The following is a 26,845-nucleotide window of genomic DNA, read 5'->3' as shown; positions in this document are numbered from 1 at the left end:
TATTAAGAACAGCCCCGCCTGTTGCTTCACTTCCACAACTTGGCAACCCAACTTTCTGCCCAGAAAAGACACCTCGCGCAAAGCCACCGACGGAAAAGCAGTCAAGCATGTCTCACGCGCCATGCAAAATGCATTCTTCGCTTCCAAATCGTGCCTAACTTGCCGTCAGAAGCGGGTCAAGTGTGACAAGCGGCTTCCAGCCTGCCTGCGCTGCTCCTCTCTGAAGCTCAGATGTCAGGGGTACGACCGGCCAAACAAACTGGTGTGGACTAATAGTATTGCCAGCAGGGGCAAAATGATGGGCAAGACTACCTTCAATGCGCTTGAGCAATCAAAGAACGTGGCTTTATCACACAAACCCTGGCATCCCCCTAAACAGGAACAGTCCACTGGGGCAGTTGTGGAGGCTTGCACATCTTCAGCCGCGGTGACATGGTCACTCATGGAGCCTAGCTTGCAGGACTTGCCCTTTGATTGCAGAAAGTATATCCGTTATTGTGAGTTTTACGCAATGGCTCTACCACCATTTGAATCGCTAACCGGAAGTGTCGTGCCAGTCGACTTAGATCTCTCAAGGGAATGCGTGGTTTACAATCAGCCATCAACCAATCCATTCCTGGCTCTGATGCCCCTCATGCCAAAGAGCCAAGCTTTATCGCATGCTATGATATCAATATCTGCGTTTCATTATACTCACCGTATGGTCATCAGTCAAACACAGTCTTTCTCGGAAGATGGCGGCTTAGTTGTCGCCGAACGGCCTCAGCGATGGCACATATCAAATGGCCGCGACTGGCAACTGGACCAACCCGTTTTTCGTGATTCATTGCACACAGCGCTATCACATAAGCAGAAAGCTCTGCAATTTCTTAAACAAGAGGTTCAGTGTGATCCTATGAGGAACAGCGACGCTGTCGTTGCGGCAATAGTTCTCTTCATCTGCATGGACGTGGTGGAGTTTGGAAGCCATGGATGGAATCATCATTTGCGTGGCGCAGAAGAGATGGTTCGAAGCAGAAGAATGCTCTCGAATAATGATGCCAAGGATTACGCGCCGTGGTTGAAATACTTCGATGCTGCGTGTATAACGTATGGCCCTTTGCCGCTCGGTGCAGTGTTCCTCGTTGCTAATTGACGGAGCAGCTTTGGAATATTGGGAGCGACCCTTGCACCAACATTAACCCGATCCGCGCATCGGTATCCTGTCTTAGACTCTGCTTTCCTAGAATCTCTGCGACACTCAGAAAACCAAACTTGGGTGGGTTGTCCCGCTGAACTCTTATACTTACTGTCAGCTATCAATTCAATGCGTCTACAGTCTCCAATGGACCCTGAGCAATTGGAGACAACCACCAAGATATGCAAAACACTGTTTGAGTTTTCACCATTAGCTTGGGCTGAGGACTTCCCTGCCCAGGAACACCATGAGTCTAGATACCATCTTGCGCATGCCTACAAGGCTGCAGTGGAAGTCTATGCTTCTCATGTGATAGGGGCACTCCCTGGCCAGCACTACTTATCAGGTTCTTTTGTTCTTGAGACTATTCAACTAGCGATACTTCACATGCTCAAGATAGCACCCACAGATTTCCATATCAAAAGCCTGGTATGGCCGGCATTTGTCCTTGGGGCAGAAGCGCAAAATCCAGAGCTTAGAGAAATGGTGCGCACAATCTTTCAGAGGATATGGGTGTCTTCTTGTTGCTACAATGCAAGAAATGCCGTTGAAATTCTGGAGTCGATCTGGGCAAGAGATCTCGGTGAAAGAATTGGAAAGTCGTGGTTGGAGTATGTATGGCAGTTTGAAGAGACTTGGCTGTTCGTATGAAGTCATGGTGATAAGACGACTGAAAGACATAAAGAACAAACACATAGACTTCATCATGAGTATTTCTCTCCTTTGCCACCTTCAGTATCAAGATTGCAACGTCAGGATCATTAAGCAGCAACATGCACCAAAGTAGCATCTCCATTTCTGACTACATGTTGTGACAATGCGCGACCTGACATTCTGCAGCGCGCTTGTCCATGTATGGCAGCTGCGGGTCGAAACATTGGAGGCTGGGATGAAGGGTTCTCGCCAAGCTCACGCCACCGCCGAAATGTGGATAACCTGCATGATACCGGCTTTGATCCAAACTGGGCCCGAGCCCGTAAGTTTTCCAGATTGGATTTGAGGCCTGCGACAAACTCCGAATACTATGGGACGGTTAAATACCGTATCACTGCCCTCCAAACTCCGCGTTGGTCCTACACCGGGCCTACACCCTGTTTTTGTCACTCTTCCCCCAACATGGCCATGGCTTCAATCCCTCACCCACTCTGCCCTCTAACTGGTGCTGAGATTCAGTATGCGGCCAAATTGATCCAAGGCGCTTGGCCGTCATCAGTACCCCTCCAGTTCAAGGCAATCACCTTGAATGAGCCTGCCAAGCAGGAATTAATTCCTTACTTGGAGGCCAAAGAGAAGGGATTACATCCCTCATCGCCCGATCGCCGAGTATTCGCTGCATACTACATCCGAAAAACGGTGAGACAGCAAAATAATTTGAAGTGTTTCGAGAAGGACTGAAACTGATAGAAATAGGAACTCTTTCATGAAGCCATTGTCAACCTTACTACCGGAAAGGTTGAAAGCAATGTCAAGCTTGGTGAGCACATTCACGGCAACGTTGATTACGACGAGGCCCAAAAGGTGGAGAAGATTGCGCTTGAGGACCCTAAGGTCCTCGCTGAGATCAAGAAGCTTGAGCTGCCAGAAGGCACTGTCGTCTGCGCGGACCCTTGGATCTATGGTGAGTAGAACCAAATAAGATTGATTCATTCAAGCTAACAGCTGCCAGGAACTGATGGAATCGGCGATGACCAGCGCTTGTACCAGGTGTTTCTCTACATGAGAGACCCAAACAACTCTTCCGAGGCTGACTCCAATCACTATGCCTTCCCTCTTCCGATCTCGCCTGTGATTGAATGTACCGAATACAGGGTGATTCGTATCGATGTCATGCCAACCGGTGCAGACAACACCATCAAACCTATCAGCCCGTATCAGCCCAAGCCTCCAAATGAGTACATTCCTGAAAGCCAGAACCTCCGAAAAGACCTCAAGCCGCTGCATGTCAGCCAGCCTGAGGGGCCCAGCTTCACCGTCACGCCGGTAGGCGAGACTGGAAACACCCTCGAATGGCAGAAGTGGAGTTTCTTTATTGGTAAGTTCTGGTGGCGAATCGTATCATGCAAGTCACACATTGACACAGCATCTCAGGATTCAACCAGCGCGAAGGCATGGTTCTGTACAACGTCAAGTACGACGGCCGCCCGCTCTTCTACAGATTGTCCCTCTCGGACATGAACGTTCCCTACTCTGACCCGCGCCACCCTTTCTTCAAGAAAACAGCTTTCGATTTGGGCGACGCAGGAGCCGGTGCCACGGCTAACAATCTTCAGCTTGGATGTGATTGCTTGGGAAGTATTCAATATCTTAGCGGAGTCATCTCCGACGACCGTGGTCAGCCGGAGGCGAAGGACAACTGCATCTGCATCCACGAGCAAGATGCCGGAATCGGCTGGAAGCACACCAACTACAGAACTGGTCGTGCCGCGGTCGTCAGATCTCGTGAGCTGGTGCTGCAGTCCATCATCACAGTATCCAACTACGAGTACATCCTAATGTTCCTTTTCAACCAAGCTGGCGAAGTTACATACGAGGTCCGCGCCACTGGTATCCTGTCTACACAGCCTATCGATCATGAGTTGGACAAGGTGGGAGTTTCTTTCGGCACAGTCGTTCATCCTGGCGTCCTTGCTGGTCACCACCAACACATCTTTTCCTTGCGAGTCGACCCCATGATTGATGGCCACACCAATCAACTGGTTTACCAGGAGGCTCATAGAATGCCGAGAGATCCTAACTGGAACCCCCACGGCATCGGTTACGAAGTAATTGAGAAGCCCGTAGAAAGAACGTCGGGGCTGGACCTTGACGCTGATCTTAACAGAACCTTTAAGATCACCAACCCCAATTCACTCAACCCAGTCAACGGCAAGCCGGTAGCCTACAAAATCATGGCTCCTCCATTCCAAAAGCTCATGGGTGATGAGCATAGTTACAACCACAAGCGCGCGGAGTTTGCAGACCACAACATTTACGTCACCACGCATCGCGACCATGAGCTTTACGCAGGCGGCTGGTATACGAATCAGTCTCGCGGAGGGACCGGTGTCAGAACTTGGTCGGAACGCAACGAGACCCTCACACCCAACTCCGATATCGTTGTTTGGGTGCAGTTTGGTATCAACCATGTGCCGAGAATCGAAGACTTCCCGGTGATGCCTGTTGAGATTCTGAAAGTGCATCTCAAGCCTGTCAACTTCTTTGATAAGAACCCTGCCTTGGACGTGCCTCCAAGTGAACAAAAGTTCAACCAGAGCACCTTGGTAGAGTCAAAAGACGTTACGAGCAAGGCGGCTGACGGATGTGGCTGCAACTCTCCAGTTTCTTCCAAACTGTAAGTTAAGGCGTGCATATGTACATATCATACATTCAATTAAAATACCATATTTCAATATCTCTTCAAGGTTTCGGTGAGAAATAACTCCCGCGAATGTTTTCCCCTCAGGTGTTGACTGCTACATGCAGTATTGCAAGTGGTCATCAGCAGAAGCGCTACGACCACATTCTCTCCAAGTTCAAAAGCCTGCCGAGCAGTAAACGTCACAATATTTCCAATAAAGTAAACGATTCGTGAAAAGATATCATTGCACCTACTTGTAAGCCTAGTTAACTATCTATTGGAAACGGTTGAGAATGAATTTCAGGGAGCGGTAATGCTCGAGCATTGACACTTCAAGTATAAGGGGACCTGAAAATTTCGCTCTAATGAAAGGTTCGCAGTCAAGATTGGCAAACAAGTAACTTACTCGATGAAATGTCCAGTTTTTTTTGGGAAGGCACAGACCGATGTCCATAATTGTCGGGATCCCTGTGTGAGCCACATGGAAAAGCCAGTCGTTATTGGCTTCAATTTTGGATCTTTCACTGCAATTTTAACCCCCCCAAAGGCAACAGGCGCATTGACGCACAGGACCTCACAGGCCAACGACAGCAGAATATTCGGACCTCGTAGATTCTTTTCCCTGCAACAACATGATCCGCAAATATGGAACCTCTTAATTTCTATCACAGACTTCTGGAAATTCTTGCGGAAACTTTCAATACGGGAATATCGACCAAGTTGATTGATAAAATCATCTTATCGGCAGACGTCCAACGCAAGATGCCACACATATTTTCCGGAGACATGCATGTTTAGTAGGTGCCACAACATACATGTCAGCTGGGAAGAAGGCAGAGGAGCTCAAAGGATGTGCTTTATAACACAAACCCCTATGGGTCAAAGGTCAGAAACACGCTCAGGCTACCAGCAAGCCCCAGTTAAACCGGTCAACTGTCCGACTGTATGTGCAACGCTTTCACCTAAACCACAAGTCTTGGGACTTTGTGTGAGTTTAACAGGACGATATCCAAATAACCCGCCGCTGTTGCCTCAAGCAGAAAATCAGCTGCTCCTGTCAGCCTGGCTGCTGCAAATACGAGATGTCAAACGTGTGAAGACGCCGTGTAGAAGGGGGAGAAAAAGATGATAAATCGATCTAGGCATAACATATAACTATCGCATCTATAAGCCTATGAAAAAATATCTCCTATGTATCTTGTGGGACGGTTGATGAAGAGTAACGGCAAGCGAGTGATGTACTAGCCAGCTCGCAATATAGTGTTCAAGGGAGATTCAACGGTCTTCTCGTGGAAAAAACCATGAAGATTGGGCATATAATCAAGTCAAGGCAACCTACCAGTCATCACACCTGAAACCACGCGCTAGCTTCCTTCAGCCTGTCGCTGGCATTCGTGCTGAAGTTTCCGTATGATCCCAGACGTTTTATGGTCTTTATATTCCCCTCGGAGACATCTCGAATAATACACATGAGCCTTGGTGAACAAGGAAACCGCGCTTCCTGGGAGCACAACAGACAAACCTGACTAACTGCGTTGAAGGTAAGAAATAGAGAGCATGGGAATAGATGAGCAACGATTGAGAAGTAAATACATGTCTTACTTCCCCTTTTCTAATGCTAAATACTGGTCATGATGTTACTCTACCTCCGACAAGGAGATTGTAGGTTTCACAGGGGGTGAAACAGGGGGTGAAACGGAATTCCGTTCGTCAATAACAAATAACAGTAAATTGGTTCTAATCGATGGTTCATGATGATAGTTGAAAGTGGTGTTGTTGACTAGAAGGTGGGGATATTCCCCCTTGGCCTGTCACGTGGGTCTGGGAGGCTTGGGCCTCTCAGCCTGGCGGGCGTGTGGCTGGAAGTGCCACACGGCTCCGTATTCCAACTATCGCAACACTGGAAACTCTCTTTTTATGGTGTTGAAGCGGTTGGAATACGTTGTCCCTATACAGTTCCGTCTCCTCGTCAATTCGGCCTCCTATCCCTACTTTCTCCCGTAGTTACGGTCTTGTTACCCATCCCTCCATACGTATCGTTATCGTGTTGCTATCAACGAATCTCTCGAGGGCTCGATTTGGTTTGCTCTTCGTGAGGGCATCAGCAGGGTTGTCTTCGCCGTTAATCCAACGAATTTCTTGTAGTTCTCGTCTTTCGTACGATTGTCTCAACGCCATGATATCGATCATGAGTCGCTTTTCTTTGGTAGTGCCCAGCTTCACGAGACACTCGTACAGCGAATAAGAATCGGTACAGACAACTGTCTGAATCGTTGGTAGGTTGAGGTGGTCAGTGATTGTCGCCAGGGTTGTGGCGAGGGCGTAGGCCATATCGACGCTAGCGACCATCCCGTAGATCTCTGACGCTAATACGCTGCGGGTGACTCGTTTACTCTTCGTAGAGCTGTAATGAACGAGGTTACCGTGAATCGTGAATTCTCCGTTGTTGCTGTCAGAGGAAGTGTCGTTGGCTAGGATGATCAGAAACCCTAATTGGGAGGAGAGGTCGTGGTTATTAGCGAACGACCCGTCAACGAAAACGAATAGCTTGGCTGTTGTAAGGTCGAGTGGGATAAACGTTATTCCTCGGTTAGGCGATTCTATTTGCCATCGAATCCGTTGATTCAGTGCTTTTATCGCTTCTGGCGAGGGGTCTTGGTGTTGGGCAGCAGTGGATAAATCGAAACAGGCCTCGGGTTGGCAAATTGACGCGATGTACGCCCCTCTGGCGCGTTGTTCGACATATTGCTGTTTTGGGTTGGGTTTAGTAGTCTCAATACATCGTAACTTCTTGGCTTGTCCCTTTTGCCTCAAATTGATCGAATTGTCGGTTGACAGCGCGATTATCCCTCCGTTGAATTGGAGGGGTTCGTCAATTGTGAGGATATTCTTCGCTTTTGCCGTAAAAGCCGCTTTTTCTAACTGTTCGTCTTCTAATTGTGAGAACGCCTTGTCTGACAAACCGAGGGTATCGTCGGTTTGCATGCCGATACAGCCAAAGTGTGGATTTTCGGTAGATCAGATCAATAGGCATGGATCGTACGAAGAAGTAACCATCTGGAGATTCTCTCTGTGATGCTTGTGATACGTTGCCCACCAGTGGGTTCCAGCTTCTGCGATTCCGTACAGAGGCTTCACAACCTCCATAATGGTCCCTTTTGGGTACTGGTCTTGAATTTGCTTCGGTGGGTAGGCGAGAATAGTACGATTGAGCCTTGTGGAGGATTGAACGTAGGCTTGTGTGATATCTCGAAGCCATAGTTGTTTCCCTTCTCGTAGGAGTGACGGGGTAATTGACAGAATTAGCCGTTGACTCGCCCGCTGAATCGTTGGCGATTGGGTCAATATAGCCTTCTTGCCATCGTCGGCGTAACCCTGTATTACAAGTCTCGATTTCTCGTAGGGTTCGGTTGTTTTACCCTTGACTTCGTTGACGATACGAGATCGGAAGATTCGTACGTTCTGGTGCCTTCTCTTATTGAACTGGGTGAATTTGAACACTCCTCTAGCGATGAGGCTGTTGATCTCTTGTTTAGTTGACTGTTCGAACGGTTCGCCTGGTGTAGTAATAACACCTTCTCGTCGTAGTTTGATTGCCAATTCTTCGTCTGCTTGCTCCTTAATCGATAGGAATATTTGTTGATAATCCGGGTCATCGTTGAATTCCTCTGTGAAGTGGGCGATTGGCAGTGGTCTCTTCCGGGGTCTGCCCGGGCGTCTTCTCGGTGGCTCCGGTGCCTCTTGCGGTTCGTCCGGTTCACTGCCTCCGCCGGCGACGATAATTTCGTCGCGTACTACTTCCTGCTGCGGTATCTTAGCTTCGGGTTCTTCTTCTTCTGGCGCGGCGATGGAATTAGGTGGTTGATCGGGATCTTCGTAGTATGGTTTGACTACGGTAGACCGGAAGGTCTTCGGACCACGTGGCGTATCGACAGTACAGGTTTCGCCGTTTATGGCTGCTAAAGTAAACGGTCCGGTCCAGCCCTTCTTTTCGCGTACATCGTACATATCGCCGCTGTATTTCATATCGTCGGGGTATAGTTTCGCGAATTCTGTTAATTGCTTTCCGATACGGTCTGTTGACTCGTATGGTTGGAAGTCTGTTAACGGAGAGACCGTGGGATGTGGCGGTCGGTACGGTAGTTGCCACTGTTGTTGTTCTTGTGGAGGAGGTGGCTGTAGGGTTGGTTCGACTCTTCCTCCTGTGCTGTTGGCTACTGTTGCCGGTCTCGTGATCTCTTCGTGGAATTCGGGGTCTTTTATCAGAGCCTTCAGGTTGCGATATCTCTTGACGCCTTGTTCGAGTTCTTGGGGTGACCAGTAGTGGAATTCTTCCTTTTTGAGGGCTAATGCCACGTTTTTCGAGATTTTCTTGCCATCCATTTCGACGTAGACGCCGTTACCGATTAAATGGTCTCTGAAGAATCGTAGGATTGGGGGAGGTACGTTCTGGAAGTCTTCTTCTGACCAGTCGGCGAAATCGGGAGAAACTTCGTTCCATAGCTCGAGGCCCGTGAGATTCCTCTTCTCATAGGTCTCAAGTAGGAAACCCATATAGGAACCCAGTTGCTGTGGGCTAGCGTTTGTAAGGTCGATTGCCCAGTTGCCCCATACTGCTGGATCGATCATACTTTCGATTCTCTGTGGGATGGGGACTGTTGATTGGCTTTTGGCAGTGACGCCGCTCGCGGGCGATCCTTCTCGTGAATTTCGCTCCATTCTGACAGTATAAAAGGATTACTTCTGTTTAGAATCTTGAATTCTAATCCTCAACAGCGTCAGCTGCGATTGGTGCAAGATGCAGGCCTGGAAGTGGGAGTCAAAAGACGATTCGGGATATTACGATTCTAAGGGGAAAGAATCGTGAAATCGGGGATTTTCGTCGGTTCGTCGTTTGTTTCCGTCGGCGCCGTTCTCGCTGATGTTCTCGAGGGGTGTGAGGGTATACACAGGTCTCGAATTGGTAGGGAGAGAGTTCTACCGTAGATTCTCTCGTGAATCTCTCTTTCTCGCTTCGGGCTTCGCTCCTCACTGTTGGGAAGTTTAGAATCTAGCGGACAGTTGGCCTTATGACGCCCACAACCACGTGCGTTTCTCCTAAGCCGCAGCCTCGGAGGCGTATACGTATAGCTGTATAGGCGGATTACCGCCGGTAGTCTCCGCTCGCCTTTCGGCGTGTTCTTCTTCTGGTAGGGAGGTCTCTTGTGGCAGGCGCCTCGCGGTTGGCACCTCGTCTGGGGATTTATTGAGAAACTAGCGGGCGCCTCGTGATTGGCACCGCGCGTGGGGGATAGTTGTAGTTGGGGAAGTTGTTGTCCCTTGTGGGATTCGTGAATCTTCGCCCTTGTGGCGTGAAGAGGTTGGAGGACCGTCGATTCGGTAGGTCTCTTCTTCTGGTGATTGAAAACGCGTGATGGAACGCTCTTGCCAGCGATAATTGGCTGCGATTAACCTTATCCCGCCTAGGGTGAGCGTAGCAGTCCCTAGGTTACTCGAATAATCGGATTGCTGGTAGATTCGAGGAAAAGAAGCTTTCTTCTGCTGGTTTCCGTAGATCCCAGTTACTCTCGCTTCTTCTCTCGTTAGCACGAAATCCCTACTTTTACCTGGGCTTGGGTATCCAGTTCAAGAAGTCGTCTCTTCTGGTGTTGACCTTGCTGATCTGCGGTTTGTCCGTAGCAGAGTGGTAATTGTGAAGTTAACCAAATTAATGGCAACTGTGAGGTTTACCACTGATCAGTGTAGGTTTCACAGGGGGTGAAACAGGGGGTGAAACGGAATTCCGTTCGTCAATAACAAATAACAGTAAATTGGTTCTAATCGATGGTTCATGATGATAGTTGAAAGTGGTGTTGTTGACTAGAAGGTGGGGATATTCCCCCTTGGCCTGTCACGTGGGTCTGGGAGGCTTGGGCCTCTCAGCCTGGCGGGCGTGTGGCTGGAAGTGCCACACGGCTCCGTATTCCAACTATCGCAACAGAGATACTGTCCTCAGCGTAAAGTGGTTGTCACTAAACCGTTCCAAAGCTACCTAGGTAAGGCCGTCAAATCCAATGCAAGTGCCATTCAATCGCATATACAAACCCGTCCGTTTCCTTAACCTCTTCGAAGATTCTAAGAATGGTTTCTAAATACGCATAAGCATCCAGAACACCAAGTTATTAATGGCTCTACCATTAGGTATCAGATAGAACAATCGAATTACCATCATGATTCTTAGGGCATAGAAAGGTCGCCAGGGAACCGGTGCCGCCTATGTTATTAGCAATATCACTGGTAAGCGCTGGGATTATGATCTCTTTGGGGTTCATCAGGCAGTCTGAACTGACTGCATAATAGCTTTGGTGTTATGTACTTTTTCAGTAAAATTAGGCTGCTTCCTCGAGTGAAGGGGGATGTTAGGGAGTTACCGACGCTTGCAGGTGGCATGTTGAGGTTTCTTGAGTTGTCACAACAGTTGGGAGTCTGCTTTGATGAGCATTTATTGACCATTTGGCTGACGGCGTCTTATGTAACCGGCGCTCAGAAGCCGTACGGTATCGCGGGGCGGCGTCGTTAGCTATCCAGTCCTTGCAGCCCTGCGTGATCAAACACTTGACTACCTCGTAACTTGAACTGTCGCACTTCTCGAGTATCATCTCTCACCCTCTGAGGTATTGGCCAGCAGACCACGACAACATCTTGCTCAAGTCGCCGACAATCTTGGGAGGCGAGAATGGTGACACAAGCGGCGCAAGGTGGCGGAACTTTGCATCTGTAGGCTTTTCCAGTTCAGTATAATGCCTCGTTTCCGCCTGTAGCCGCCACGGCCCGCCGTTCAGATTAGTTGTCGTCATTGATGGGATGGAGGAAATGTCTATTGAGGACTCTGCGATGGAGGAGGCAGTGTGGATGATGGGAGAAGTGGGAGCTATCGATGAACTTGCGGGACTTGACCCGGGCTAACCTGTTGAGAAGTGCGACCGCCACTGTTTGTATGGATCCTCGGAATCTTGGTGATGAACAATTCGTTTTGGTTCCTGCTGTGTCTCGAAGGGTGGTGATGGAGGAAGAAAATCAACACTTTACAAAGATGGTGTTTGCTGGGCTAAGCCGGCTGAAACAAGGTACTTCATAGATCGTCATGGCACGATGTAGAAAGCTCGGGTTGCGCTAGAACGAATGGCGATGCTGCATTACCCATGATTGACGTACAACTACGGCATTTCCGACGTCTCGCGTGGATATGATGACTTAGGTAGTAAGAAGTGGTAGCCAAGTGCTTGGGGTGGTGATTGTCGGCGGCGCTGACGAATGCCACGATGCCTTGAAGCTAATAGGAAGGAACTGCCGTTGTTTCGAAAGCCCCGGTTGAAGACTTTGTTTTGAGAGTGAAACTGCTAGTCTTCTGGCGGGTATCATCCCTTAACAGCGGCCGTTACACCAGGCATGAGACGGGGCTGACGATTTCGAAGAGAGGGAATCTCAGCGTCAGGATTGGAGATGTCTGTAGCAGCCGTGTTGATGTCCAGTATCGAACTTTGGAAACCTTTTGCGATGGATAGACTTGTAAAAGCAGCTAGTTTCGTCCCCCTCAAAGGCAGAGAAGACGCTCGGGGGAAGTCTTCGCAAGAGTGCACTTTCGGGGGAGATCCCCGTTCACTTGATTCTACGGTAGTCTAGGACACAACAATGCGGACAGCGTAGCAGTAATCTTTCATTACATGCACAAATTAGACATCCAATCGACTTGTAGAAGCAACACTAATATGAAATGCGTCGAAAGAGTGGCTGGCGTTCTAGTAGGTCGTTTGTTGGGACAAAATTCAATACCATCATTGCGCTACGAACAATGTTACAGATGGCCAACAACACAACAACCTGTTTGCTGCCTTCACATAGCGACTTGTTGATGTAGCAATGGAGCATGAACAACGCTGGAAATGGTAGCATTCCCAAAATATCTGAGCTGGCAGGAACAGTATGTGGTTCAAACAGTCCCATACTGGACTGTCAGGCACAACAGCTTGGATTTGGCTGGGCCGCGCTACCACAGTTTTTGTCCGGAAGGTCAAGAGGTCTTTAATGGATGTTACCAGACGACGCAGGTATATGGAGGTTGGATTTGTCAAAGCCAGCTTCGGGTTGAGGATATCATCTGAGTACACTGGAAAAAGGCATTCCGTCATAACATCGCGCCGGGTCTCACAATGTTCAGGATTGGACACCATCCAGTCTTGTGACTAAAGCGTCGAAGAGTATAGACTTCAAGTGTAACTGTCCATCGCCCAAGTTCATATGATCGATCCTGGATTTGGTCACTCGTTCACTAATCATCCGGTACACTGGAACCGGTTGATGAAGAAGAAATAAACTCAATAAAGACAAAGGGCTCAGTCGCATACACACGAGACCAAAGTAATCTCTTCATAGAACCCAATCGAATAGGCCATATGATGAGGGATATAGCCAAGGATGGAACAGTTATTACGCAAGGTACGTGTGCACCCTTTGCTCGAGCCCATCCATCATTCGAGGTCGTTGTCCTCCAAACCTCGAACTGGCGCTGAACGACTACCAGCAACATACCAAAAGACAAAGCAAGACACGGAGGTTGTGCCTGGGTACGAAAATCTTTGTCACCGAATAGAGAGATGCCGTCCGCAGCTGACCAGATTGTCTACTCCGAGGGCTACCGGGACTGGACAGGTCCCAAAAGACCTTGCTAACTAACATAGGAAGGCACATCCCCTAAGTCTAAACTCCTGCCGAGTAGTTGAGTTGCACTCTTTCTCAGCACGACTCATCGAAAGCAAATCGCCATTTACCGAGTCAATCCACTCTGTCTCATGACAAAACCGACTCGCAATCCCGGGCTGCGATAGAGGGGCCGTCACTTTCATCGTTCTCGTTAACACGACATGTCCCCGGCAGCACACATAATGATTATTCGGGAGCTTAGTCATGCCGGTATGTTGTCGATTGCATGATTCCGTTGATAATAAATGGAACTGCCGGGAGTGGATTAGGAGACGGTAATGCTTTTTTAACCTTTGAAACTTGGCTGATTCTTGAGTCATGGCCCAAAATGAGTCCCCGTTGTGAGGCGCTCGTATAGCGGATACATGCAACGTTCTCTGCTCGCATTTTGTTCGCATTCCTCCTCACAGTCGGGTCTCGTCAAAGGGCTTTAGGGTCAATTGCGGAGCCACTTGGATGCGAAAAGCCTCGGTAATCAAAAGTCAGTCACATCATTATTAGTATAGAGCCTCTTGGGGGAGTTCCACTCGGGTCTCATCCGGCTTTTTCGGATTCAACGAGACCGGGGGCTAGCCGTCAACTTGAGTCTCGACTACTAGTACTTGACAAGACTAGAAAGCGCTAGGTCAAAGCCGCAGAACTAAGTCAACATGCCAGATCCATGATAATAGGGCTCCTTGTGTTGCTCTCGCAAACTCCCCTTTGGTCAGTTGACTTGCCTTGTTCAGAAACTGCCAAGTCTAGATGATTTTGGTCACGATGTATTCAAGCACGCTTAGAGTTGACTCGGGCCCCACTGGGGATTGCGCGCTGCGCCCAGATCGCACGCGCAGCTGTTCGGCACTCATCTGTTGGCTTGGTTAGCTCGGAAACATCGGATTGAGGCGGTAGTTCTTGAAGAACTGATATGGAATCGGGCACGTGGCGTCCTACGAGAACGGCATTGCCCAATTCGAATCGTTCAGGGAAATCATACCGGTATGCCTATCACCTAGGCGCTGCACTAGGCGAATAGGTAACAAAATACGTAAGTTCGTATACTAGTAGAAACGGAATACTAAGCGGCGTGGGGTTGCACAACATACTTCCGGCAGGCGAGAATTGCCAGAAGACTGAGTTTCAGGCAAAGGCAAAAGCTCGAAGGGGTCATAACACTGCCTTGACCGGGTGGCCCGTGTCGTGGGTCTGGGTGCTGGTACATAAGCATAGTAGGCTGTAAGGTAAGGAACCAATTTCCTTACTTGGGCAATACTCGCCCAGGACATACACCCAGACAGTAGACTGAGTCATGGCTAGTCTACTGAAACTTGGTATAATCTAGGGGCTGTCTCTTCGATGATGCCGTAAACAACCCTGGGAGAGTATGGGATGCCGAGACCGAGTCTATCGCGTTAAGCCCACACTCAACTTGACACCCATCCTCATCCATTATCCGGGCTGGCTAAGCCTTGTGCGGCAAATATAGTGCCTTGTTATCGGAAATAGTACTCCCACGCCTACATCCAGGGCGGTGGGCCGCGGATGGCCGAGTTTGAAACATGGACAAGTCGGGTAGGTAGAAGCTGTAAAACTTAGTCCTAATGCCAAAGAGCCCCGGACGCACCACTACGTCCTGTATAGGTAAAGGGTAATATAACGGAACTCAGCGATGGAAAGCAAGTTATGAATAGAAGAGTCAGGATTGGCCTCCTAGTCGACAGACTATAATGTCAATTGTCAAGTGGATGAGTCGTGCGTCGCGTAATTGAACAAATGACCAGAGCCCACTGGGGATAAAGTTCTTTGGCCAGGCCGAGGCCACAAGAATAAACCACTTCATTTTCAGAGACGCCTCATGTCGACTAAGAGATCTAAAGTTCGGTAAGCGGGGTCGCATTTCCTGTCAAAGAAGTTTGACTGATTGACGCTTTGCTGTAGAGAACCGCGGCCGGATTATGCTGTAATGGGCTGTCGGGGAAGGAGCGCCCGCGCTCAGCTGGTGTTTTGAAAGACAGAAGAAAGTCAAGTGCTCCACTCAATGACGAGACCTCAACGGATATCCGTCTCTTATTCGGTCCCGACACCTCCTCCCTCCATGGCTCGAGTAATTTGCGCGGCGGAGCTTCAAAGGAGAGTAAAGTTGGAATAGTCGAGGTCCCACCCATGCAGCAATACTGATACCTGAAGATGATGACGATGCAAAGACGGCGTCTTATTTTATCGCGGTGGCATCCTGGTGCAGTGTGACAGCTTACACGGAATCTAAAATCAGAAAGATGCATAACAAGGCTGATGAATAAGCATAGGCGACATGGTAGAGTAAAGGTAGTACTGCCACCGGTCTCGATGCGCCAGTAACACACCGGTACAGCCACGAACTAAGATGAGGACCGTGTGCACTCATACAAAGTGCCTTAGCTGAAGTATAACCCTTAAGCTTTGGCGACAGATAAAGTGTGTACGGCACACCAGGGGCCTGTCATCTAGTGGCTGAGGGCGCCAGGCGTCCCCAATTACCTTAGTAGAAGTGTAATAACAGAGCAACGTTGGAGGGGTATCCAATCAAGACGAACGATCCCAACATCAGTACGCTCCAATCGTCATTAAACTCGCCATATTCGAAATGTCATATTGGCAAAGCATGCAGTCTTCCACAGTCACAGTTCTGCGCCTTAAGGTGTGACGCAGTTCTGCGCCTTATGTGTGACGGATTCAAGACCTAAAGTAAGAACAAGTAGGGGAAACATACATTGACTCCACAGCACGCCAGACGTAAAAAAAAAAAAAAAAAAAAAAAAAAACCCTCCTAAGCCGATCAAATAGACACGTTGAGCCGGCGATTAGTGAACCATCTTGGTTACTCATTAAAGACGACCGTCCACCAGTGAGGCGCATCTCTCTACCTTGACAAGGACCATGCCAACAGTTCAGGATAAAATAAGGACACACATCTTGTACTCGTACGTATGCACATATCTACATACGTATCAGTAATTTATTTATTTTTTTCATTTTTTTTTCCCTAATCCCCATGGAGCCGAAACAAAGGTAAAGAAACCCTGTAGCCCACCCTCATAATACTTTGTAAATTACCGTCCGAGTCACCTAAAGGTCGTAATAACCAGCCAAGGAGAAGAGAGAACGCATCCGTCCTATCCGTCCCGTACTCGAAACCCAACCAATCAGCTAGGCGTGTAAAATCGGAAATTTCCCAAACGTTAATAAAGTCAATTCGATTCGGGAAACTATTTGCGCCGGACGAGCCAAAAAGCCGCGAATGGCCCGGCTCCGCGATGCGACACAGGCGGAGGAACCTTGGCGGGAATAAGTGGAGGGGGCGTTTGTGCGTGCCCTGCAGTACCTCCCTCCTCCTCCTCCTCCTCCTCCACCTCCGGAACCGAGCACAGTCCCTGGATACTGTTATTCTTCTTCGACGCCAAGAAAAGAGGCTTTACAGGGTGCCAAACGTTAATAAGCGGTTAGGTGTCAAGTTTAGGTTTTACTTCTAACATGCATACGACCGCGGAAATTGTTGCCAACTACAGTTGAGGAAGCGCGCTCATTTTTTACCTGCTTTGGCACCAGATTTCTAGCACACTTGGGGAAGTCCACCCGATAGGGCCAGCAATCTTATTCCCCCAGATTATACTGGCCACTACTGTTCCGAGTACCTCAGAGACCCCGAGTCGTGGCTAATCAGACACGCCCAAGGTCGCTGCGCTTGCTGCTCCTGTGTTTCTGCTATTGAGACTGTGATTAGAAGAGGAAAAAAAAAAAAAAATTAGAGAAGAGAAAAAAAGATGGAAAAACCACTCTATTTGGCAACGTCTTCATCACGCGAGACCAGATAGTCCTCAGCAACTTGAGAGGATCGCCTTATCTTACTGTGCCTACTTCCAACCAATAACTCCAGTGTGATCGAGCTTTCTATGCCCGAAACCGTGACCAGTGCAACCCAAAACTCAGAAACTAGAACCAGAAACCAGGGTATCTCCACCACGCTCAACGCAAAATGACAAACGTCTACCGTCCACCGGCAGTCACAAAGGCCATCAAGCAATCTCCGACTCTGCCATGGCCGGAACGTCAGGCGATTCATACTCATCCCAAGCCTTCTCAATGAGATTCCTGCCCGTTGTCAGTTTTCATTCCACATGTTTTAGCCTTTGGTAATACTCACGCCTCCGTCTTGACCACTTCGATGCCCTTCTTGCGGCAGAAAACCAAAAACCGCCGTTTGGTCCTTGACCGCTTGAATTCCGCAAGAATGTCTCCTCTCGGCTTACCGTCTGGTGACGGTACAACGCCTGGTTTACAGACCACAATAATCTTTTCCGTGTCGGCGGCCCACCTCATCTCTTCGATATGATCCAATTCCAGATGAAAGTTAATCGGCTTAGCGTAGATGCCCCAGGTGAAATTATCACCCTCTGCAAGAACCTGATGCTCAAACACCTGTTCACCGTCGTCTGGAATCCAATGCCAGTACTGAGTCACGCCCGTGCCCACTGTGTTCAGTCGCGACTTGATCCGATGTAGGGCCCAGTCATGTTTACCGATTGAGTCTCTGCTGTAGTCGTCGACGTCGGTGTATCCATCGTAGCTGAGATCCGTATCCATAGACTTGCTGTGAGATCGTTCTTTGAGCCTCTTCGCAGCCTTCGCAAGGTCAGGTGTTGATGGGGCACTAGCATCCGTGTCTTCTTGCTGAAGATGGGTCTGAATTTGGGGCGAAGGCGTCGGTGCGAGGGGCCGTTGCTGCTGCTGCATACCAGGAAATTCCTCGCTGACGAAAAGCTTTCGTTTTTTCGCGTTCGGCGTCATCTTGGACGAGTTTGGCGAGTCCTTGGGCGTCATCTTGATGCCTGATGGCCTACCGATGCTCTTCTTACCATTGGCATGTCGTAGGTCGACATATTTGCGGTCATGGTAGAAGTCGTGAATAATCTTGGCCAAATTGAATTCGGGTCCGCTTTCAATAATGAGCTCGTGCAGGCGCTGGCGAAGCCACTCGAGTGGGGTGATGTCGAGCGTTTTGAAACCCTCCAAGTTCTTCAACGTGTCTGCTAGGCGGAAGACAGTATCGTAGGATACCAACCTCTGTGTAATATACTTCTTAGATATCAGCTGATAAGGGTTGAAGTTTCCTTCCTTCAAAAACTTCATTATGAGTTCACCCCGGTTAACCTGCCGGCCGAGCTGGAACTTCATGCCCGTTTGTCCGTTTCGGAGCGCAGTGTCCAGCTTCGCTCGCCAGCTCTCCAAAGTAAGCTCAACCATTGGCGCTATCTCTGGCCAAGAAGGGTCCCAGTAAGGGTGGTTGGGATCAATCTTCTCAACAGGGACGCCTTGCATGCACTCTGGGTGGGTGTAGACGTTGCCGTCATGCTTGAGAAGTAGATTGGCCTGAGTAATCGGTGTGTGGTCCTCTTCCGCTGTCTCATCGGTGACCGTCGATCCCACCGTGCTTTTGTCCCGAGAAACTGGTCGACTAAATGACATGGGAGTAGCCGTGCCGTTTGTGTAACCATCATCTTGGCTCAACAATTTGGCATGGTGAGGCATGGGCGGTGGCCGCTCTTCGAGTGATATGCCCACGCACCTTTTCTTCTCCCAATAGCAATTTCCGCAAGTCCCAAACCCTTCGGCGACAACGCAGTTCGCAAAGGGGCCGTCTCCTTGGGCACACAGGCTGCAATGTCGTGGCGGCGGATGAAATTCACCAGTAGCTTGTATCATAGCTGCAATCCATAGGTCTTTGTCCTCGTGGAGTCTTATCAACTCATGCTGGCCAAAGTGTACGCCCCGGCGCAACTGTACGACCCTCTTAGGGGCTCTATCGAGAAGTAAGGCGGCGTTGCCTCCCACTGCGATGCGGTGAACAGGTCCCAGAGCTTGGCCCGCGGCATCGGTAATAATGGTCACTGGCGCCTTTTCTGGAATGCTGGGAATTGGTGGCGGCGTAGGTATCTTGCCGTTTTGCTCTCCGTTCGTGCTTACACCATTGGGCTCAGCTCCATTGGCGATGTCACTAGTCTGCGACCGGTCGGTGCTTTCAGGATCGCACCGCGAGGCACCGAGGGCAGCAGTCGCTATCCTAGCGCGCTCGTCATTTTCTCTGCGTCGATGAGCGCTGAAGTAAGCCTGCATCTGTTGAATCCTTGCTTCGCGTACCATGCGGACATTCTGTCTCTCTTCATGGATGCTGTAAGTAAGATCCTCTAGGAGAGCATGCTCCCTGGCAATGGCTTTGTGGTTTTCAAGGGCACGCATCTCGAGCTCCCGCTTTTCCTGGTTCAGGATATCCAGGCGATGGCGAGCTTCGCCGGCTTTTGCCATGAACATCCGATCAAGCTGCTCATCTTCGAGCTCCTGGGACAGACGTAAAGTCTGCCAGTAGTTCTCCTCGTCTTGGAGGGTTGGCCCCTTGCCGTCACCCTTGTCGAAATGCATGGCGAAGGTGGCCAGATAAGAGCGAAGAGATGTAAAAGGTCAATTCAGAAGAATATAAAGCAGGCGAAGGGTGGGAACACGGCGACGTGGTTCATTCAAAGCTGATTTACCTCGTTACCGAGGAGCTGTTGGGGAGGAGTGTCGAATTTACTCTAGCACACATGCATAGGCGGTCTAGTAGTAGGCAAGGGCTGCGGTTTCGCATCAAAGAGAGCTTAGTAAAAAGAAATGGCAGTAGCTTCGAGTATTTAAGAATCCCAGACGTCGCTTGTGTCGATCAATCCGCGACGGGTCGGGTGCGGTTCCCGTGCGTAGTGACAGCGAAATGCGGGCGGACTCTGAATCAAGGTTTGGTCGGGTAAAGGATGGTGAGATGAAAAGAAGTGTGTATTGATGGTACAAAGGTGATATTCGCCGGGTAAGATGGAATCGATAGGCCCCGGGCGGAATGTGGGCGCGATATCAGGCGGCGTCAGAATAGGACTGGACTGCCAACTGCTAGTGAGTGTGTGTCCTGGGTAGGAAAGATTCAGCGCTAGTGGGTGCAGGGGACAACCACGAAAAGGTGCTGTATATATCGGTTGTATCGTTCAGGAGACGTTAATAAGGATTGCATAGGCCAGGTTGCTATGCTTCGCTATGCCTTGCTATGCTTTGCTATGCTTTACTAAGGTTGAGCACGGGCAAAATGGCGGCAATGCCGGGGAGGCAGGCGACCGCAAGACCGACCTTTAGTGTAGTGCGATTTATTTGGGGGGGAGGACAAAAACGCAATCCACTATGCTATGAAACGTGCAAGTCGTTTGTGGGCACTCCTCTGGTCTAATGCTTGAAGATACTGGCGCAATCGTCGCAATCAGAGTATCGCGTGTTTGCACGTGATTTTGCGCAAGAGGTGACCCTGTCCGGCTGAGCGTCCCTTTGGGGGGGTGGCGGCACAGCAAAGGGAGAAATGAGAGATAGGCAGGTCGCACTATTGGATGTGGGACGGGGATCAGTTCGCTGTTGATGTCTCCGTACAGATAGTGCAGTAGTTTGATTGCGGAGATGTCGGGGAGGAGGAGAAGTAAAACGGGCGAGAGATGAGATGCAAGGGAAAAGAAAAGAGTGTTAAGTGACGAGAGAGAAAGGGAAAGGGCAAATAAGGGTTGAAAGGAAAAACTGAAAATTCAGAAAAATCAAACAAAGGGAAGAAGGCAGGACCAACTGGCCAAATGCATGAGATTTGATTTCTTGGCCTTACCCTACCTCCCTGGATTTTTTTATTATTTTTTTAAGCAAATGTCGTTATCGGCCGTTCATAGGCACCCCCCTCAAAAAGCAACATAGTTCCTAAGTCCTAGTGCATTGCCTTGACTGTGCATGTAGCTTTGCCATACTAAAAAGTATCTGGGACATGCATACGCTGGCACTTTTGAATTAGGAAATCCGCTTACTCCTAGTCCCTTGACTTTAGTTATGGGGGGAGGAAAGGGTTGAAGGGGGAGCGGGGGCAATACATATTGCTAGGGCGATATACAACAGTAAATTAATGTACTACAGCAATGACACGTGACTTACGTAACGTGCGAGAAAAGCCCCTTAGCTTCGAACTAGCGCATCCCGATAACAGATTTGATGGGCCCGATAAGAATTCCTCCACTTCTTCCCTCCTCCCTCTTCCTCTGTCCTTCCCTCCCTCCAGTTTGTGGTCCCTGAGGCACTTAGTGTACTGTCTACTATTTGCCTCCACTCACCTCCACCCTCCGTGACCAACCTAATGTGACTACACATAGTACCCTCAACCATCTCGCATTCGGAGCGAGGTGACCTGACTAGCCCATGTTTCGAGTTTCTCGTTCTGTTGTACACACTAAGTTGCTTGATTAATCATATTGTGACGTAGACACCTTAATTCAACAAGGTTTGTCCAGGAATTTGTCAAGAGTTAATCATGTCTCCGAAGTGGCTGGCCAGGCCCGCATTGTCAAACGCCCTAAGAACATGCCCTACTAGATACGGTAGGTAGATAGTGTTGAGCTTTCCCTTCACTGGCACCAAACCTACCTACCTACCCGAGGGGTAGAGTTGCTGCTACCCCATAGTTCCGAATGCACTGCTGCTAGCCATCCATGTCTGCCCACCTTGGCGTACGACTTTGGAACAGTTTTCTTGTATCATGATGGAATTAGACTATGTACTATGAATACCCGCTGGCATCAGTACCTATACGTTTTAATGTTATTACCCTCCTCTTTGTCATTTTACAACCGATCCCGCGTCGGGTGCTCACGGAGCCTAGAAACTCAAAGAAAACCCGTGAGTTGCCGTGGCTTAGTTACCGCATCCCGAACTGGAAAGACAGTTTTTCCCAAACGCCGCTCCGACCCAATGCTCCTGTCGTCATCATCCAAGACGCAGCACGACGTAAACAGATGAATAAGTGCCAATTCCTTACGAACCGGCAACTTCCAGAAACCCTGTCAAGAAAACTCGCTATGAAAAACTCCTACTTGTCTAAAGTCAACCAACCATTGCCCAACCAAACCACTTTGTTTGCTCAGTATCTAACTGAGTTTCGCGCCGGGGACGGAGCGTATGTGTGATCATAGCCGCTGGCTTGGCCGTACGGATCATCCGCATAAACCGTCGCACGTCGGTCTTCCTCAGGCAACAACTCTTTAACTTCCCAGTTGTTCATCCTAGTGCCAACCGAGAACTCAAGGTCCTCGCGAGTAATAGAATCCCAGTACTGCAAAGGAAACAAAGTTAACAGTTGTAGATTAGTTTTTAAAACGCAAGTACATACCTTGTACACCATCATGACACCCAGGAGGTTGCAGATAGTGGCGAAGAAGAGCCCATCAAGATAATGGCTGACACCGGTACAAATCTGCGTGCTTACGGCGTACAAAATGACCTGACCAACGACGAAGAAAAAGACGCCGAACGCGATATCACCCAATGGCCATCGGTCTTGCAGAGTCCTAACAACAAGAAGAATTTGGAGGGTGACATAGACGAAGAGCTCAATGGCGTTCAAGAGGTAGAGGACGACGAATAGACCGACGGTGTTGGTGGGACCGAGGCCTGCCCAACCCTTGAACGTGGCGAGCGAAACCAGGAAGCAGATAGCGAATGCTACCAAGGAGCAAACTCGGAGCAGCCACACCGACAGCGGGGTGCCATCCTCGTAGAGCTGGAACCCAACGAAGCCGTTAATCAATAGAGTCGTAACCAAAGCTGACGTTAAGCCATTCTGTACTGATACAAAATACGGATACGGAGCTGAGCCTGGGGGCACAACGCCGGCGTCGAGGCAGAGAGAGATGAAACTGAGGAGCATGTACAGGTAGAAGAACATGAGGATTTCCTTGCGACCTGAGAGCATATGTCAGTTTGGTTTGCTATTGCGCTGGTATCTAGGAGCTGACATACCGACGGCAGTAAACTTGCCGCGAATGTGCAGAATCATAACCACGGTCATGAGGAGAGCGACGATGTGCATAGCGCTGGCAGCACCCTCGAAAATAATGGTGTTCGCGAGTTCAATGTTACGCGCGTAGCAGTCCGGCTCAATGCCGACGCCGCTTGTCACCTCCGTAATGGGACCGATGGATGCGCACAATGGCAGTGGCGCCATGTGGCAGATGTTGGTGAAGTCGCCGAAGCCAGACATGTTGGATAATCTGGCCGTCCTACGACGACGACGCTGGTAGTGCAATCGAGGTCAAAGGGCCCTGGTCGAGGTTTGCAGAGGGGCGGTTATGGATGTCGTCAAAAATCTGCGAGGGTTTGGTGATGATAGCGATGTCGAGTGATGGACAGACGAGTTGGAGGCCAAGCGATGGAAGTATATGAACTACGAATGTAGGGCGTCGTGAGAAGACTGGCGAGGTGCAGCCGGGCCGTCACAAACGATGGTGAAGATAGCGCGGACAGGTGAGAGATGTGTATTGGGTCGGCGGCCAACGAGACCTTGACGGGGTATCGTATCGTGAGATCGGAAGGCCGAGCGAGACGTCGCAAGGGAACAAGAATGCGGGACGGTCGTCAGGGTTAGTTAGAAGCGATCGGGAGACGATGACGATTACGGAGACTGTCTGAATTTGAGAGCCGGCGAGAATGGATCGGAGCGAGAGTGCGGGAACGAACGACTGGACAGTAACCTGTTTGACGTGAGGTTGAAAGTCCAGGGGGGGATGCAGTGAACGAGCGGTTGCTGGCCGACGAGCAGACGCTGACGGGGAGGTTGGAAAGGCGTTGCTGTGGAAAAGGAGAGGGAGAGTCCACTCGTGGCAGGGCAGGTGCTGGCAAAGATCAGGTTCCCAGCGGAGGGCGGACGGTGCCTTCCCTGTCTTAGCCTATTTTGGCGGAGGAGGCAGGGGCGGCAGCTGAGGAGAGAAGGGACCACAACATCGAATTCCTGCTGGTTCGCAGCCAGGAAGGGCCTATGACCAGGCAAGAACCTTGGGGGGAGGAGCGGGAGGGAGTGGGGCCACTTGCAGTGTTTTTACAGTTGGAAAGAGCCACGCATCAACACCAAAGGGGGCTTTGATGGACTAAAGGCGCCCCCAACGTCCAATAAAAGCCATGAGATACCTTTGTTTGAGGCTTCTGAGTGGCTGCTTCGTGACTTTTCCTATTTTTTGCTCGTCGCTTACTGGGCGACTTAACCTAAATGGGACACAACCCCCTGTTTACTCTCTTTAAGCGAGAGCAAATCTTCCCGGCTAGCTCGAACACGAGGCCCCGCCGCCCCTTCCAACACGATCCATCACTATTGCGCTGCCACTGCTAAGGACTCTGGCATCCAGCTGTCGCCAGTTGACGTCTATAAAGAAGCTGGTATGGGCAGTCTCGATGATGATATCTCCTCGGCTTCAATCTGGTCATTGATTGCGAGCTCCATCACCAACCCGACACTGCTGTGTTCTGAATGTCCTAGTCTACCGCGCGAGAACTTCTTGAAACAGGATACCCTTGGAGACACCAACAAACTCCCGCTGTCAGTTTTCGAAGCACGTTCTTCCCGCGTCGTCCAGTCAAACATCGCATGGTTTCGTCCCAACTCATCAAACTCTCATGCTGCTCTGATGCCTGCAGCAAACGGGATGTGGCGGTTCGTGAAGCATTTTCTCATCAAACGGCTGGCTTGATCAATCACTTTTCCCCGACTGCTGCCAGCCAAGAGCACCATTGCGTCGCCCTTTGCCTAGTTGAACAATCGAAACCATCGTCTCAGCCCTCCATTCTGTTGAAACAGCCCCCCCCCCCCCCCCCCCAACGCAGCACTCCTCTGCATTGTGACGCTACTCGGCAGATGGCTTGGCCCACTGCCACCCATCCCATCTTCTCAACGGCTTTCTTGCCGTCTGTCATTGCTGTCCGACAGCAAGAGAAGCCAAATTTGCATGTTAATGGGATCTGTGGCTCGCATCGGATATTCCACCCAGGTGCCAAGCACCTTGTCGTATCACGAACCACTACTCTTGGTCGGCCATCTTTCCTTCCAACGATGGATGGCAGACTACTGAATACACGGTGCTATTCTTCATTTCAGGGCAAGGCTTTTCATTGTTTTCTGCCTGATCTTGCTTCAACAGTGGGTCTATATTCATTCAAATGAAATCGTTGGCTACCTATAAAAGGAATGACCGAGACTTCGCCATAGGCCAGAGTTGGCCGGTTACAGCAGCCTCTCTGCGGATTAACATCTTCCACAGAAGCCCCATAAAATTGTCGCGTCGTAGTTTGGGATATCAGATTTGTCCCAACTTCAGACTCGTCCTTATATCAGTTGACGGAAGTGCTCGGACGTATGCACTAACAACGGCGCAATTTCCCTGGACAGCTAAGTGGAAATGAACCATTGCACAACTGGAACACCGATGTGAGCCATGCAGTAATAATGAAGTACCTAGTCCAAGAAAACATAACAGTTATGATTGACTAACTTATACAGTCATGGCAGCTGGAGTTTCTAGTCGTGCAGAGCAGCATCGTTGTCGATTGATTACAAGGTCACCTCTGCAGTCGATCAACAACGCTCTGTCGTCACCCTATCGCCATCGGTTTCCATTTGGAGAAGGGCATATCCTCAACTTCACGTGCTCCCTCCCAGTAAAAGACTCAACCCAAGGCAATATTTTCATCATCTCCAAGTGCGCCGGGTGAATACTCACCTCAAGACGACTAGACGTGGGCCACCTAACCTCATCCAAGCAATCGCACTCCAAACGTCGATGAGTCAGGATCCGCACCAACTTACTAATGTCCAACAATAAAAGTCCCTATCCTTGACTATGAAGACCCTTGTAGTCTTTGAGCCCATCTTTTCTCTGACCTCCTCCAGGTCGAAGCTCCGCCAGTCCTCGGTGCTCAGAATCTGCAGCAAGCAAAGTGCCTCTGGCAATGCCCCCTTTTGTTCGCCTATAAACGCAGGCGCAAGGTTCTAGCCCAGCATACCGAGCATGTTGAGGCTGATGAAGTTCTAGGCAGCCATGCTTGCTGCCGAGTTGAGACTCGTAACATTTTGAAAAGCCTTGCCAAGACACTGGACCGCATTGATGGCCCGGTGGACTTGATACCTTTCCACCAGCCTCAACAACCTGAGCATTGCCGTGAACGTTGCGGGCGTGTACCACTCTCGCCGCTTCGTCGTCTCAAGGAACCGTCCAGCAGTACTCGCAAAGTCTAGGAGCGCTCTCGCCGTCAGTGCCAGGCTGGCTGCGTTATCACCCGGTAACCGCCTCCGCAGCCCCCCGCAGTCCTGGACACGATACCACAGTAAACCCCCCATGCTCATCGCGAGCCTTTTACACGCTGTTTGGCTGTCGGTCTTTATTCTGTGTATTATGTTCTCTTCGGCGGAGGCACCATGCACGATAAGGTATCTCAGAGGTGGCAAGTGGAACTAAAAGTTCACAATTATAGAGCCGCAGATAAATATGACACCCTTGCCACCCGTCTTGACCTTGGAATTGAGATCTTTGTCTGCTAAATGGACGCCGTGATAGTCTATCAGGCCGCGGGTACTGTTGGCAAGGGGCAGCCGAAAGGCGTCTTCTGATAAGGACCTTCTGGGAGGTAGAACTTTGAGTTTTCTAGAGTGAACGTTGATCGCGGGGCATCTACGGCCTTCCATATCCCCTCTATATCGTTTTGGTTCATTTTCAGAC

General features: G+C 49.9%; 7 protein-coding genes across 7 annotated transcripts; 2 read left to right on the top strand and 5 right to left on the bottom strand.

Annotated features, from left to right (window-relative positions):
- Positions 1-121: 121 nt before the first annotated feature.
- Positions 122-1,828, top strand: CTRU02_214223 (C6 finger domain-containing protein Acr-2; the record flags this gene model as incomplete). The annotated part of the gene is made up of 2 exons (XM_070206205.1): positions 122-1,089; positions 1,144-1,828. The coding sequence occupies 2 exons, from the start codon at positions 122-124 to the stop codon at positions 1,826-1,828; spliced, it is 1,653 nt and encodes a 550-aa protein (XP_070060237.1).
- Positions 1,829-2,293: 465 nt separating this feature from the next.
- Positions 2,294-4,512, top strand: CTRU02_214222 (copper amine oxidase; the record flags this gene model as incomplete). Its single annotated transcript, XM_070206204.1, has 4 exons — positions 2,294-2,530; positions 2,588-2,795; positions 2,844-3,213; positions 3,258-4,512. 4 exons carry the CDS (start codon positions 2,294-2,296, stop codon positions 4,510-4,512), a joined length of 2,070 nt encoding a protein of 689 aa, XP_070060236.1.
- A 2,006-nt stretch (positions 4,513-6,518) lies between these two features.
- CTRU02_214221 (uncharacterized protein) lies at positions 6,519-7,499 on the bottom strand (the record flags this gene model as incomplete). Its single annotated transcript, XM_070206203.1, has 1 exon — positions 6,519-7,499. One exon carries the CDS (start codon positions 7,497-7,499, stop codon positions 6,519-6,521), a length of 981 nt encoding a protein of 326 aa, XP_070060235.1.
- A 33-nt stretch (positions 7,500-7,532) lies between these two features.
- On the bottom strand, positions 7,533-9,233 carry CTRU02_214220 (uncharacterized protein; the record flags this gene model as incomplete). Its single annotated transcript, XM_070206202.1, has 1 exon — positions 7,533-9,233. The coding sequence occupies one exon, from the start codon at positions 9,231-9,233 to the stop codon at positions 7,533-7,535; it is 1,701 nt and encodes a 566-aa protein (XP_070060234.1).
- Positions 9,234-17,284: 8,051 nt separating this feature from the next.
- Positions 17,285-19,685, bottom strand: CTRU02_214219 (uncharacterized protein; the record flags this gene model as incomplete). Its single annotated transcript, XM_036729535.1, has 2 exons — positions 17,285-17,360; positions 17,413-19,685. The coding sequence occupies 2 exons, from the start codon at positions 19,683-19,685 to the stop codon at positions 17,285-17,287; spliced, it is 2,349 nt and encodes a 782-aa protein (XP_036578706.1).
- A 2,539-nt stretch (positions 19,686-22,224) lies between these two features.
- CTRU02_214218 (chitin synthase export chaperone) lies at positions 22,225-23,343 on the bottom strand (the record flags this gene model as incomplete). Its single annotated transcript, XM_036729534.1, has 3 exons — positions 22,225-22,416; positions 22,474-23,045; positions 23,103-23,343. 3 exons carry the CDS (start codon positions 23,341-23,343, stop codon positions 22,225-22,227), a joined length of 1,005 nt encoding a protein of 334 aa, XP_036578705.1.
- A 2,814-nt stretch (positions 23,344-26,157) lies between these two features.
- CTRU02_214217 (uncharacterized protein) lies at positions 26,158-26,472 on the bottom strand (the record flags this gene model as incomplete). The annotated part of the gene is made up of 1 exon (XM_036729533.1): positions 26,158-26,472. One exon carries the CDS (start codon positions 26,470-26,472, stop codon positions 26,158-26,160), a length of 315 nt encoding a protein of 104 aa, XP_036578704.1.
- Between the last annotated feature and the right edge of the window lie 373 nt (positions 26,473-26,845).

Source organism: Colletotrichum truncatum, assembly GCF_014235925.2.
Source record: "Colletotrichum truncatum strain CMES1059 chromosome Unknown Contig_0010, whole genome shotgun sequence".
NCBI lineage: Eukaryota > Fungi > Ascomycota > Sordariomycetes > Glomerellales > Glomerellaceae > Colletotrichum > Colletotrichum truncatum.
Note: the sequence above shows the minus strand (reverse complement) of the source record. Positions and strands in the feature narration are given on the sequence as shown.